This window comes from Zootoca vivipara, chromosome 2 (assembly GCF_965207765.1).
Source record: "Zootoca vivipara chromosome 2, rZooViv2.hap1.1, whole genome shotgun sequence".
NCBI lineage: Eukaryota > Metazoa > Chordata > Lepidosauria > Squamata > Lacertidae > Zootoca > Zootoca vivipara.
Window position 1 is genome coordinate 85,193,289 of NC_142584.1, and position 13,729 is coordinate 85,207,017.

The window sequence follows — 13,729 nt, forward strand, 5'->3', positions numbered from 1 at the left end:
GGAGTAGCCATTTTAATGTACCATCTTGCTAACGTGCAGGAGAGAATCCAGTGAGTGGGTGAGCTATGGAGAGTGAGAAATCAACATTGACTCTAGGCTTCACGTGACTGATGACTGCAGCCTTGCAGTGAGTGGGGGAAGAAAAAGCACAGGGACCGTTACCAGTGAGTCAGTCTGTTCTGTACCCACATAAGTGTATAAACAGTAGACTTCTGTCTTCTTTGCTGCTGCTTCACAATCAGCGTGCATGTGTGTGGCTAGGGAAAGTAAGGAAACAACAGATGATGGAGGTTTTTTTTGAGGGCTGGGGGATGTGTGTTTCTGCTGTTTTGCCATTCAGAAAAGAACAAGTAGTTCAGTGTGAGTTTCCTCACTGTCACGTTTATGTAGCTTAGAGCATTTTCTCTGTAGAAACATCCTGGTCCCTTTCTGTTTTACCTTTTGTTCCCAGCATTCTGGTGATTGACCATAGGACTTCATTTCCTCTTTCAAATATGATAAAATCTAGTTTCTGTTCAGTTGTTTCTTTTTTCTTTTCCCCTAAATGGAAGCCCAACTCTAAATGAAGCAGATTGTAGCAGACTTCATAAAGAAAGATGTTATCAGCCACCTTCAAGATATATTCATTAGCTGTTACTGGTTCTTTTTATCATCCCAGTAGCTCTGATCTGTACTTCCATTTGTCTGTACACACAAACAATTACATTTGCCTTGGTGACTGAGTGGCAACTAAAGTAACATGTTGTCATGAATGTGTGAAGTGGCTAGTCCTCAAAGCTTCGCTTCCTGTCTGGTAGCAGCCATCCATAATCTCGGATGGCTTTTTGTCCTTAGCCATGCCACTTGAGATATTTAACACACAAACCTGGAAATCCCAGGGGCAGAACCCAGAATCATTTTTATGTGCTTTACCACTGGTACACCTTCATCAGCACAATTGGATGCCTTCATCTGCCCCAGCTGCAACAGAATATGCCTCTCCCCTATTGACCTCTACATAGAATCATAGAGTTGGAAGAGACCACAAGGGCCATCCAGTCCAACCCCCTGTCAAGCAGGAAACACCATCAAAGCATTCAGAATTTTAAATAAGAGATACTTGTCATTTAAATTGCACCTAATACTGTAAGTTTTTCAGGTGCGGTTAGTCACCTCTGAAACTTTGTCCACCACAAAAAAGTAACATTTTGCACTCTTGCATCTGGAGTGATGATGTAATGATCAAAGCAGCAGTGTATCAAGAGAAAGCAGCAGGAAGCTTGTGCTCCTTTCTGGATTATTGTCAATCATTAGCCTTTTAGCTAGCTCACCCCCAGGGGTGTTAATTGAGTTCAGAAGTTGGTTTGTTATGAACAAAAACAACCTTTAACCAGGCCACTTCTCCTTACTGAATTAACAATACTTGCAGCAGGATATAACAGCTTTCAGTCCTTCATCTGTATTCTGTTGATGCCTGCCACCATTGCTTTCATGCTCTGTTAGTTTATGGAAGCAGTCCTGATGCCTAAAGAGTGTGGTGTTGTTTTGACTCTGGAGAGCATTGAAAGGGAAGCCTAGATGTCCTGTTTCTGGGACAATAGCGAATGTATTCCAAGCACTCCTACTTCAAAGAGCCATTCCTTTCATAGTATGAAAAAAATGTCTTCAAACAGATTTATGTGGTGAATTTTGTCTCCACTTAATATACCCACACTTTCTCATGAACAATTCTTGGGATCTCATGATGGTTTAAAAATGTGTACTGCACCTGTGAAGAGCCCAGTTTATATGTGACATTGGGTTTGTTTGGGTGATCATGACTTGACCAAGATATGAACAAGTTTTTTGCCTCCTTTTATGCAAGCTGCAGGTTTCCAATTAGCCCACAGTTTCCCATATTAACTGGGAAACTATGGTTATCAGCTTTGGAAGAAGCCGGGTTATTAAACTGAGACACAATGTGTCTTTAGGGAATCCCAGGTAATACTACATGCAAACAATAAGGACAAGATGAATTGACCCATAGCATGGTAGGGTCAATCTGGAGGTGACAAATGGGCAGCTTTTGATACTAAAGAGCCTCAGTTTAACATTGCAAGCTTTGCACTTTTTGGCTAAATTGCAGCCTAAACATGTTTGGCAAGATAGGATGACTCTGTGCTATCTGCTAAGCTACAACATGGGTAGACAAACTAATGCCCGGGGGCTGGATCCGGCCCAATTGCCTTCTAAATCCGGCCCGTGGATGGTCCAGGAATCAGTGTGTTTTTACATGAGTAGAATGTGTCCTTTTATTTAAAATGCATTTCTGGGTTATTTGTGGGGCATAGGAATTCATTCACCCCCCAAAAAAAAATATAGTCCGGCCCCCCACAAGGTCTGAGGGACTGTGGACTAGCCCCCTGCTGAAAAAGTTTGCTGACCCCTAAAGTGCTACTTTAGGCAAGATAGGATGACTCTGTGCTAGCTGTTACATAAAAAAACATAAAATGCCAAACAAAATACAAAAAGAAAAAGAAACCATATTTATCATTCATATATCCTAACATTGTTGACTTCCTCATATCCCTCCAACCTGTGTTTCATTGTATATCATCCTTAGTAATTTCTATATCATACAGTACTTCAATCCTCTTATTTTTTCCTTAACAAACGTAATTCAGTCCTTATAGTATTGCATTGACAAACATTTCATTTCTTGTTTAACACATTATATCTAAATCTGCCTCTTACTCATTTATGAGCACTGTTCTGTTCCAGCATTATTAGCCAGTCAGATTTTGGTGTCTGATCTTACAGTATAAGCCTTCATGGAACATCAAGCTGAAATGATGAGAACCTAGCTAAATAAAAAGAGATGTGTCTTGTGCTTCTACTAGCTTAACTAAACCATCACGCCTCTGTGAGATGATCACACTGATCTCATTACGGTACTTCCCCTGCTTATGTGTACAAAGGCATAGAGTGTTAATTATACTGATAAAAAGGGCAAGGGGTCTTACCCATGGCTAGATAATTTCAAATACTGGTACAGTGTGCATTGCCATTTTGTTCATTAAGATGTAAGTTCTTTAGATTTCCTCACAATTAATATGAATATGGCTCTAGTTTCTATGTTATATGATTTATATACAAAATTACATGGGTACATAGGAAAAGAGCAAACTATTTTTTATTTACACCCATACCCACACACCCACACCCATATCCTTTCCTCTGAAGATTTTTTAATCCTTTCCACTGCTTCTACACATACAAAGACATGAGACATTGTGAAATAAGCAACTTTCACTCTAGGAGTTTGCAGTTCAGAGTACACTTTGCTTCTACTTTGAAGCACATAATGAAAAATAAAACAGATAAGCAGAAGGCAGTATAAATGGCATGTGACAATCTGCTTGGAAGGTGCATTAAGATAAATGAGATAAGTAAAACTGAAGCATGTTCTTTCGACATAGCAAAGCCCATAAGTTTTTGCTGTTCATTATACAGTGGAAAGGAGTGAGTCCTCTAGTAGTATGTGTGCTTAGTAGTTTATGTTTTGTTTAAAATCTCTGGCTCCCAACATTAATAGGAGGCAAAAGAAATTGCTGGCAGACCTAGAGACCACCCATCCTGTTCTAGTGTGTGTTTTAATCACTGAGGTTTTGAATTACCAAACTCTGTGAATTTGCCTTGGGGTCATGCATGCCTCTCTCCCCTGGTGCAGCTGCAAGGAAGCTTAACTTCCATTTTCAACTATCCTCAGTTCCATTTTTTAGTTGGCCACATTTCAGCGTTATGCCTGAAAGTAGATAAACCAGCTAGGTCTAACTATGCTTTAGCGAGACAAGCCAACCACACCATGGTTTATGAAGCTGTGTTGTTTCACTCAACCAAATACTAATTGCAGTCTTGGAAGGAGTGGATGCCATTGCTTATGTAGCCAAAATGGTTCTATCCGCTTACAAAAGGAAATAATCAGCAGGCTTGGGGGAACCTCATGGTTTGCAGAAATACGCAGATTCGATTCTTTAGGGGGAAATAATCTAAGGAGTGGGGAGCCCCACCTGGAGTGGGAACCCCAGTCTGATGAGGATTGAGCATGCTCATTGGCTGTGGAAAGCTGACTGACTGTTGGAAGGAAAAATTGAAAACGGGGGTGGGAAGAGATGGAATACAATACAGTGGCTAGAATCCTGAAGAAGGAGCACTCCATGCTGCATCATTTTTTGAAGGCCCCACTTACAGTTGAGATTAAGTTTTGGGTTTGGCTGTGATGAGTGCTAAACTGCAATTAATTGAAAACAGGAGTGAAAGTTTCTGATCTCATGGCTGTGGAGAAGTGGGAAGAAGAGCACGAGCCTGTGAGTACAATGCAAACCAGAACTGACAGAGGTAATGTCAGCAGATTTTCCCAGAGCATTTAATGCTCATGACTGATAGTTTAGTGGGACACTGCTAGTTATTGAATGGCTTGCTTAGAGCCTGGAAGTAGAGATGATGTCTTCTTACTAAGAATAAGTATGTGTTTGAGGAGCCAAAGAGAAACAAAGTCATATCTTAGTGATTATGTAATAATCCCTCTTTGTAATGTCATTGAAAGTCCTGGACAATTGCTCTGAATTTGATGAACAGACTTGGATACCCACCAGTAAAACAACAACGGGATTTGGCCTGGATATCTCTCCCCCCCTTCCAGTTTTTGTTTTGGAAGGAACTTGCCTTTGGCTGCACTCAGACTTGCTTCTATAAATGGTGGCTTTGGCTCTTCATTGTTCAGCCATCTTAAGTGTTTGGGGCCAAGCCCTTGTTTTCTGAAAGGAAAGCAGACATGTGTCTCCTAGAAGCTGGCATGTTCTTTAGAAGTGGAATTGCCCATTTTATTCTCCATGGATTTGAGTTATATTTAAACACAGAGTTTCTGTCTTTGGACTACTTTGTTTCCTATTAGCTGATATTGAAATAATAGCTCTGGTTTCCAGCTTGCAAAATGCCTTCCAGCTTGTTGATTATCTCTTAAAAAGGCATTGTAGTTTAATTCAGTGGAATAAAATCACAGGAAATTAAAAACAAATCTTATTAATGTTCAGGACAATGCCTTTCATTAAACACACACAGTTTTCTTGGAATTTTCCTCAACTATGCAGTGCCTTGAACCACCTCCTTTTCATCTTCTCTTGGCATTTCCTGTAATTGGCAATAGTCAGGAGACCATGGGTGGGCCCATAGGGTTAAGTCTGAGATATGAGCACAATAAAGGGTAGCATTTTAAGCGAGTTTGTTTATGTCATAAGCTAGAATTGTGGTACTGCTCAGTGTGATATGTGGGTGATCTGCAAAACAGTTTATAAAAAAACCGGGCCCTCAGATCTTGTGAGTTCAAAGCAGGAAACCTGTTTGAAGACTCCTTAGACACGTTAGTTGCATCAAGAAGTCACACAACTAGCATGAGTTAATTGTACGCATGCTCTCTTAGTTTTGTGATGCCCAAAAGCACTTGAGGCTTGTTGAGGTTTATTTAATGCCAGTGGCGGAGCTTCATGCTCCAGCACCAGGGGGCGGGGGTGAGGCTAGCGCCCGTTCTGGGAGCGGGGCGCGCCTCCCGGAGGAGCAGGGTGCACGTTCCAGGGCCGTGGCACGCCTCCCGGGGGCATGGCGCGCCTCCCGGAGGGGCGCAGCATGTGTTCCGGGGGTGGGGCGTGCCTCCCGGACAGTGTGTTCCAAGGGCATGGCGCGCCTCCAGGAGGGGCGTGCAGGGCATGCGTTTTGGGGGCAGGGGCCCGCGATGGCGCCCCTTGGAGCCCGCTGATTGATTTAGGGAATGTGTGTGTACATAGACTCACCAACACCCCAGTAGTGCTCGAGTTTTTCAAAAAAATTGTAGGACATATATTTATTATACTTGTTGTCTCAGTTATACAAAGCCATGACCTATTGCTTTCTATAATACAGTGGTACCTTGGGTTACAGATGCTTCAGGTTACAGACTCCGCTAACCCAGGAATAGTACCTCGGGTTAAGAACTTTGCTTCAGGATGAGAACAGAAATTGCGCAGCGGCGGCAGCGGGAGGCCCCATTAGCTAAAGTGGTAACCTCATGTTAAGAACAGTTTCAGGTTAAGAACAGACCTCCAGAACGAATTAAGTTCTTAACCCGAGGTACCACTATATTTCTACTTTGAAGTTGTTCAAAAATGAACGTGAGAATTCAAATGTATTGGATAAAGTGAAACTAATCTTTGAGGAGGCCCATTGCAAATGAGAGGTTCCAATTTGCTGTTCCTCCATGTCTGCTAGTGTAGCTATAATTATTGCATACTTAATTACCGGTTAAGATTCAGTGTCTAATATGTCAGCCTGCCGGCTCTTATTCTGTAACATCATAGTTCCCCTCCTAAACCAACCCTTTGAGACAAGTTGGCTAGATGTGTTAATTGACAATCTGTTACCTGACATTCAGTGTTGCATATGGTCTGTTTAGGTACACTTGAAAAGATTAGATTAAAATGGCTCCAATAATTTTTTTCCAGATAATAGCATCATGAAAAGCAAATATATTTTCCCTCCAAACCTTGTTCAATTTTTTTTATGAGAGTGTCTTATCGTTGGTTGTAAGCAAGACACTGAGATGGTAAGGCAAGTTCCATTGTTTTTCTCCAGATATGGTTTAGCTAATCTGGCTGGTTTATGAAAAGGTTTTCATTTGCATGGTTACATTGATGCATATCAATTTCAGAATCATGTTCCAGTTGCAGATTTCCTGCCAAGCTAATGTCAACCCTAGTTTCAGGTCATTGCCATACAAACTAAATCTGTTTACAGATCAGAAAGCAGCAAATTAATTCCAGGTTTCCACTGCAATAATATGAACTAAATTTTTGTGGTGACACTTGCATAAACAAGTAAAAAATTGTTGCAGCCTTAAATAAAAATAACTGGTTTGCATAAGCCCAATAAAAACTTAGATGTTTTCACTAATAAAGCACCATGTAAATACAAACACATCTGCAGTACAGTCCTATGCACATTTACTCAGAAATAAGTCCCATTGTCTCCAGCATGATCTATTTAGATGGTTTAAGTGAGGTATTAATGTCTTCTGTCATGAATGTTAGGTTTAAGTGTTTACTAGCTATATCTCTTTCTATCAGTGTTATATTTTAAACTTTCTAGATTCAAATCATTGCCCTCATCCATCAGATATCTACTGCATGTGGTAGGGTTATTTGCATGTGTTGATTCCAGTGTAGGATCATCATGCAAGCTTAAAAACTTATGGAAGGTCCATTTTATGCCTTTCCATTCACACAACCCAGTACAGAATAACTCTGTGATTGGAGGAAAAATAGGCCATGTGACACAGATACAAAGACTGGATTGACTGCCCTTCTAATATATAAGAGCACAAGTATGCAGAAATGAGGACAACCTAGGCAGGCTATGCTTGTCTGGTCTCTGCAATGTATGGAAGTTTACTTTAACACTCCAGTGTAAATGGCATACCTCCCACAGCTTCCACATTTGAATCTGATCAAATGGACTGTTTTGAACATGCGCTCTGGATGAAATTTTGTGTGTGTTTATCTCCCCCCCCCTTTTTATTTAACATATATAACACAAGTGTGTGTGTGCGCATGTGGATGGGGATTATATATATATATATATATATATATATATATATATATATATATCATACTTTTTGCAATTTAACAGCTGACAGCAAAATATATAAGCCAGTGTGACCTTCTAGGGTTCACTTTGCCCTGGAGTTTTCTTAAAGCAAGCCTTGTCTTTGGCTATTTCATTAACTAAAAAGCCACTGCTATGGCAAAGAACATTCTATTGCGTATCAGGAGTGAGTCAGACCTATTTATTTTGAAATCTAAGTGAGATGCTGAGATGGCAGTGAAATGAGGCGGGGCTGTATGCCGAAACTGAACTGAACAGAAAGGTTTTATTTATGCAGGGGTTTTGTTGTTTAATCAGTACCAAGATACAAAAATAGAAGAAGAAAGAAACTGCTGCTTTAGAGCCTTCCGCTCATTAGGATAAATCACTATGTTTAAAGTGGGGGGCGGGGGATCACTTTTAATATAAGCTCCATGATAACTCTCTTTGTAAAGCCTTAATATTTCAGCCCATGATGATTCTCGGAGAGAAATTACAGGCTTGGAATGGACACTGGGTCAGTGCAAAGAAAAAGTAATGTGTTGACATAATAGAGGGCTGATTTTCTACAGTGGTCCTCTCCCATTTACTGGTACTAAGCTGATATAAACATAAAGGCAGAGTGGTATCTGCTACGGTAGTTGCCTAAAGAGGAGTTAAGCCTGTTGATAATCTCTTCACAACTGTAGGTAAAGAGTACTTAAAAATCTGGGGTTGCACACCAGGAGTGGCAAGGACATTCAAGCGAATGCCCAGTGGCTAGGTGTGTTCCTGGCATCTCCCATCTCTGCAGAATACACTGCTTCTTTCTTTCTTCCTTGCTTCTTTCCTTCCTTCCTTCCTTCTTCCCTCCCCCCCCCCCCTTAGCACCATCACTGTTTCACCATTCATCCCCAAGGCACACACTTCTGGCCTTTCCCTAGAAACTCTACCTGTCCTCTTAATTTTGTTATGCACACATTACCTATTCTGCACTCTTATACCTTAATCCACAGCCACTTTCCAAAGGTGCTTTAGGAAGAAGCCTGGCAAGTGCTTGAGCCCCCGTCTAAAAGGTGGCTCTGGGAGGGAAAGGGAACAAAAGCATAGTGGTGGCAGTTCGCCTGTTTTTACAGGCCTGACTCAGATGGATTTTCACATCTCTTCTGTGCAGATCCATTTTACTTCCTGCTGGCCTGAAAAGGTGTCACAATACATGGCAATCCTGCTTATGTTTTTAATACTCTGAGTAACAGAGAGGCTTCCGCCTCTTCTCTAACACAAAGTATCTTACTAACACTGTCATTAGGATCCAAGGATTGTTTTTTCCAGACTGCTCAGGTACCTGGAATGCTAAACTTCTATTGTGAAGAGACCCTTCATAGGTGTCAATGGGAAAGAGGCATAAGTGTACTTTTAAACTCATTTGTGGGGTCAAGATAGGAATAACCGTCAGCTGCATCTTCTGCATATACTGGCTTGAAAATGTGGATGAATTTGAAGGAAACTTTTTGTTTGCCAAGGTGATTTGTAAGCACAGGTACCTGTTTGTCTTCCAAATAACGTGGATTATAAAACCTATATTGTAATTTCCTTCGTTTTAGAAAGCAAAAACATGGCAACAAAGGAGAAACTGCAGTGTCTGAAAGATTTCCACAAGGACATTCTCAAACCTTCCCCTGGCAAGAGCCCTGGGACACGCCCTGAGGATGAGGCAGAGGGGAAGCCACCACAGCGTGAAAAGTGGGCCAGTAAGATTGACTTTCTGTTGTCTGTGGCTGGAGGATTTATTGGATTAGGCAATGTTTGGCGATTTCCGTATCTCTGCTACAAAAATGGCGGAGGTGAGTATTGTTGTCGCTTTCATAATGGTTTGGGATGTGGATAGCAGCTCCCTTTCATGTGAATGGGTGTGTGGGGAAGCAGGGCTGCTCTGAAGATGAATGCGATCAACTGGAAGTGCTATTGGAGTAATAGCTACTGCCCAGCTTATTTTTTTTTTTTTTTGAAAAGGGGAAATTTGATTCATATTAGTGAAAGCCAGTCACATATTTCTGGTATGCATTTCACTGCACTTAATTTGCTTTTTAAAAACTCTTACAGCTGTTACATGCAGTACACTTTGTAAAAGAGCAGGTCATTAAATTCTGAGACATTGTAAAACAAGAAAACAATTGCCTTGAGATTTTACCTAATCTTCCAGTATGCAATGAAAGGAAACCATTCTGTTGCACATTTTCTTTCACATTGTTCCCCATTTCTTAATCTGAAAATAGCAGGGCATTTGTGTAACATATTTAAAGTTTGATTAATCTTTGCTCTCAAGTGGCAATTTCAGAACATGCTAACAAGCACATGGGCCAGATTTCATAGTGATACTTATATACCACCACCAGCTGCTACTCCATTAAGAAAAAAATTCATAGAGTGAAAGAATCATCCTAATCTTCCTTCTGTGTTTTCTCTACAGGTGCATTTCTCATACCTTATTTCATTTTTCTGTTTGGGGGAGGTCTTCCCGTGTTTTTCCTGGAGGTGGCACTAGGACAGTATACCTCCGAAGGAGGAATTACATGCTGGGAAAAGATCTGCCCTATCTTCACCGGTTAGTTATCTGCCTAATTTGTTATAAATATATATATGTACATGCACACATCTAAGTTAGTTCCCAAAAGTCTGTGACATTCTATCTTCACCTTGCAGCTATGCGAAGGAAAGGGTGAGACTATGCAGAGGCATGGCTCCCTGTGACTGGGGTCAGCAGGGCAGGAAACAGGTTTTATCCTTAACTTTTTTGGTGACTGATTTTATTTAATTCCTATCCTTTCCTTTTAGTTTTTTCCCATCCAGCTGGATGGTTGTCTCACACCTCTCTGGGGAAAAGTTAAACAGTACAGTACTGGTCTTGGAGACATTTTTGCACTGAGAGCAACACCTGCTTGCCATACCTGGCAGGAATTCCACAACAAGATTCAAGGCCCAGCTTGAGAATGCCAGAGTGTCCAGGACAGTGAGGACTTCAGAAGCTGCCTATGGGCAGTTCCCTCTGACATCTCCACCACATCCACAGTGTTGCCTTTTGAGGAGATAGACCCTGAAAAGGGGGGCAGTGGGGTGTTGGTCACAGAAGTACAAAAAGCTTTTTCTCCCACCTCCCCTCCAGCTCTGAGCTATTGGAGGTGGTATTGTTTCCTGCCCTCCCTTCCACCTCCAAGTTTAGAACTGGAACGTGGAGCAAATTTCCCCCTGACCTTGTATTGTGTTTGAAACATAACTTTAGCTTGGCAGGGTGGGGATCCTGATGAGAACAAAATTTTGGTTGGCCTCTGCTGACACAACTTTTCTATTTAAAAAAATGTAAGAGCAGTATTGAAATTGATATGTTCCTGATAGAAGGTTTAGGATTTACTATTATTTCAAATAGGATACTTCAGAATACATGAAACTCTCTGGAACAACTTCTCTGAGATTTCTGATCTTTAATTACTATGAAATGCTTTACTATGGGTATTTGCATCAGGAGAATGTGGAATGGCTCCCATCGTCCAAGAAAGCTCAATAGTTAATAAGGAGCTGGTGTGTTCACAGGCCATTAAGTTGTTCTGGGACAGTTTAGTGTTGTGTAAGGTGATTGCCAGTTTATACCAGTTCTGTGTCTCCCAAAGTACTTACTTAGAAGGAAGTTCCATTGAGATCAATAGGACTTCTTGCCAAGTGTATGGGGCTTGGATTGGAATTATAGGTAAAGCTTTGTGCCAATTTGAACTTCATTAGCTGTGGGCATGCCATTTGGAGCAGCAAAGGACATGACCTTATCTGCCAGTGATCCTGTGCTTGAAAAGCAAACAGGGCAGTATTTTTTTGTTGTCAAGCATTGATATGCAAGTTAAACATTTATATATAGCAGGCATGATATCTTTGGGGGGAAAAAGATAGATGTGTACATATATTACAAAATTCAGTTTGCTGACCTTCTTTTGACATTGTTTTATTTGGCACAAAGATGTTGTCTTTCCTTTCCAGAATGTTGTTATTACTGTTGCTATAACCAATGTTTTATGACTGTGACCCTATACATTCTCAAATAAGAGTAAGCCTCACTGAATTCAATGGCATTTATTTCTGAGTAGATATGTATAAGATTGCACTGTAAAGTTGGAGTCCTACTATTCACACTGGGAACAAGCCCTGCTGTACACAGGCAGAAGAACACAGTAGGACTTGATTCTCAGTATTCCTTCCTCTGGTTGTGCTATACATTGCATTCAGAGGTATAAGTAGAATAATACTGTTTATAACTGCATTGCAGAGAATTCAGTGCATTTCACTGAATTCTGTTCCATACGTAATGATTGTCACCCTAGGTTAGGCCAACACTTCCATTGCCCACTGTCTGCAATTGACATTGACTCAGAGAGACTCATAAGCAGATCTGGATTGAGAGAGCCATCTCCTGTGATTTAGCTTTGGCTCCTGATACTCAGAAATATGTTTAAAGCTTTCATAGTTTGCGAAAACCAAGAGTGGCTTCATAATACAAGCCAGGATTGAAATAACTACTTCAAACTATTTCCTGGGGTGTGCTGTTCTCCAGTGGGAATTTTTTCTTTGAAGAGCAGAACATCTCCCCTCCAATACTTCATCACAAAGTGCTTTTGAAATTCTCCTTCGTTTCAAAAGCATATTGGTATGTAGCATTTTTGCCTTGTGCACATGGAATAATTATTGTCTTCCAACAAATACCTGCTTTAAATTGGGGCTCCTTCCTAGTCTGCATTGGTTTTAGATGTTTTCTTGTTTGTATGCTTGCTGCCCTTGACTCCTTGGGGAGGCGGAGAGGGAAACTACTACTACTACTATTACTATTGCTGCTGCTGCTGTTACTACTATTGCTAGTAGGTATAGTCCACCAGGACACAAGCCACAGAGCCATAGGTAGTGCATCATGTCCCTAGGTTTCCATTTTTATTTAGATTGAATTGTACTTCATTTACATGGCCATTTCCTCCTGCTCAAGTGTTGTAGCTTCAGTGGTTTTGTTGTAGCAGGGTGTTCCTAAATATTAACAGTGCAATCATTTGTATGTCTACTGAGAAGAAAGGCACATTGAATTCAATGAGACTTATTTCCAGGTAAGTGTGCACAACAGGGGTGGGCAACCTGTGGCCCTCCAGATCTTGCTGGACTACATCAGCTCTAAGCACTGGCCAATTTATAATGGGACTGATGAGAGATGAAGTTCAAAAGCATCCAGAGGGCCACAGGTTACCCTTCCATAATCTATATGTTTGCAGTCCAAATGTGATAGCCATTGCTTGCATACCTTTGCAACCTCACAACTTTGTTTTAGGAAGAACTACTACTCCTTATTGAATTCTCTGGAAACATGGGTGCAACTGGTGAAAGAGGAGGAATCCCTTGATACCTTATCTGAGTCTTGAAATTATGCATCTCTGCTTAATGCAGAAGATATATGATGTTGAACTGTTGCCTTTGTAACCCTAGACATAGAGATTCCTAAACTAGTGAATATTACATGTTCACCTGTAATACCAGCGAGCCTTACTTATGTGTGTAATTTCATATGTTCCTTTCTTCTGCTTTCTTTCTTTTTTTAAAAAATCAGGAATAGGTTATGCTTCCATAGTGATCGTGTCGCTTTTGAATGTGTATTACATCATCATCCTGGCTTGGGGGCTGTACTATCTATTCCACTCTTTTACGAGTAAGCTGCCTTGGGCTTTCTGCGACCAAGAGTGGAACACAGAAAACTGCATAGAAGACACTCTCAGGAAGAACAAAACCGTCTGGTTGTCACTGAATACCACTAACTTCACTTCTCCTGTGACAGAGTTTTGGGAGTAAGCAATTTTAATTGTTGCTCTTTGGAGAACTTTATAAGAGACATAGAACATAGAGTAAAAGAGTGACTGAAATTGTAAGGGAAAGTATGGGGCATTACCTATTTCTGTAGGAGTTTTGGATTATTATTACTAATTTATTATTATTACTAATTTTAATTATTGTCTTATTGTGATATTTGGGTCATGTTTTAACATCACTGTTAACTGTTCTGGATTCTGCAAGGAGGAAGGACAGAGTATAAGAATAATAAATGAAT

At 40.7% G+C, this 13,729-nt stretch overlaps 1 protein-coding gene across 12 annotated transcripts in view; it reads left to right on the forward strand.

The window, feature by feature from the left end:
* The window catches only part of SLC6A6 (solute carrier family 6 member 6), a 61,033-nt gene that overhangs the window by 19,189 nt on the left and 28,115 nt on the right, over positions 1–13,729 (forward strand). For all 12 annotated transcript variants that reach the window (XM_088663282.1, XM_088663284.1, XM_060271389.2 and 9 more), the window contains 3 exons: positions 9,213–9,452; positions 10,079–10,213; positions 13,235–13,469. In XM_088663282.1, coding sequence (XP_088519408.1) covers positions 9,213–9,452; positions 10,079–10,213; positions 13,235–13,469 — 610 coding nt within the window. The remainder of the gene's footprint in view (positions 1–9,212; positions 9,453–10,078; positions 10,214–13,234; positions 13,470–13,729) is intronic.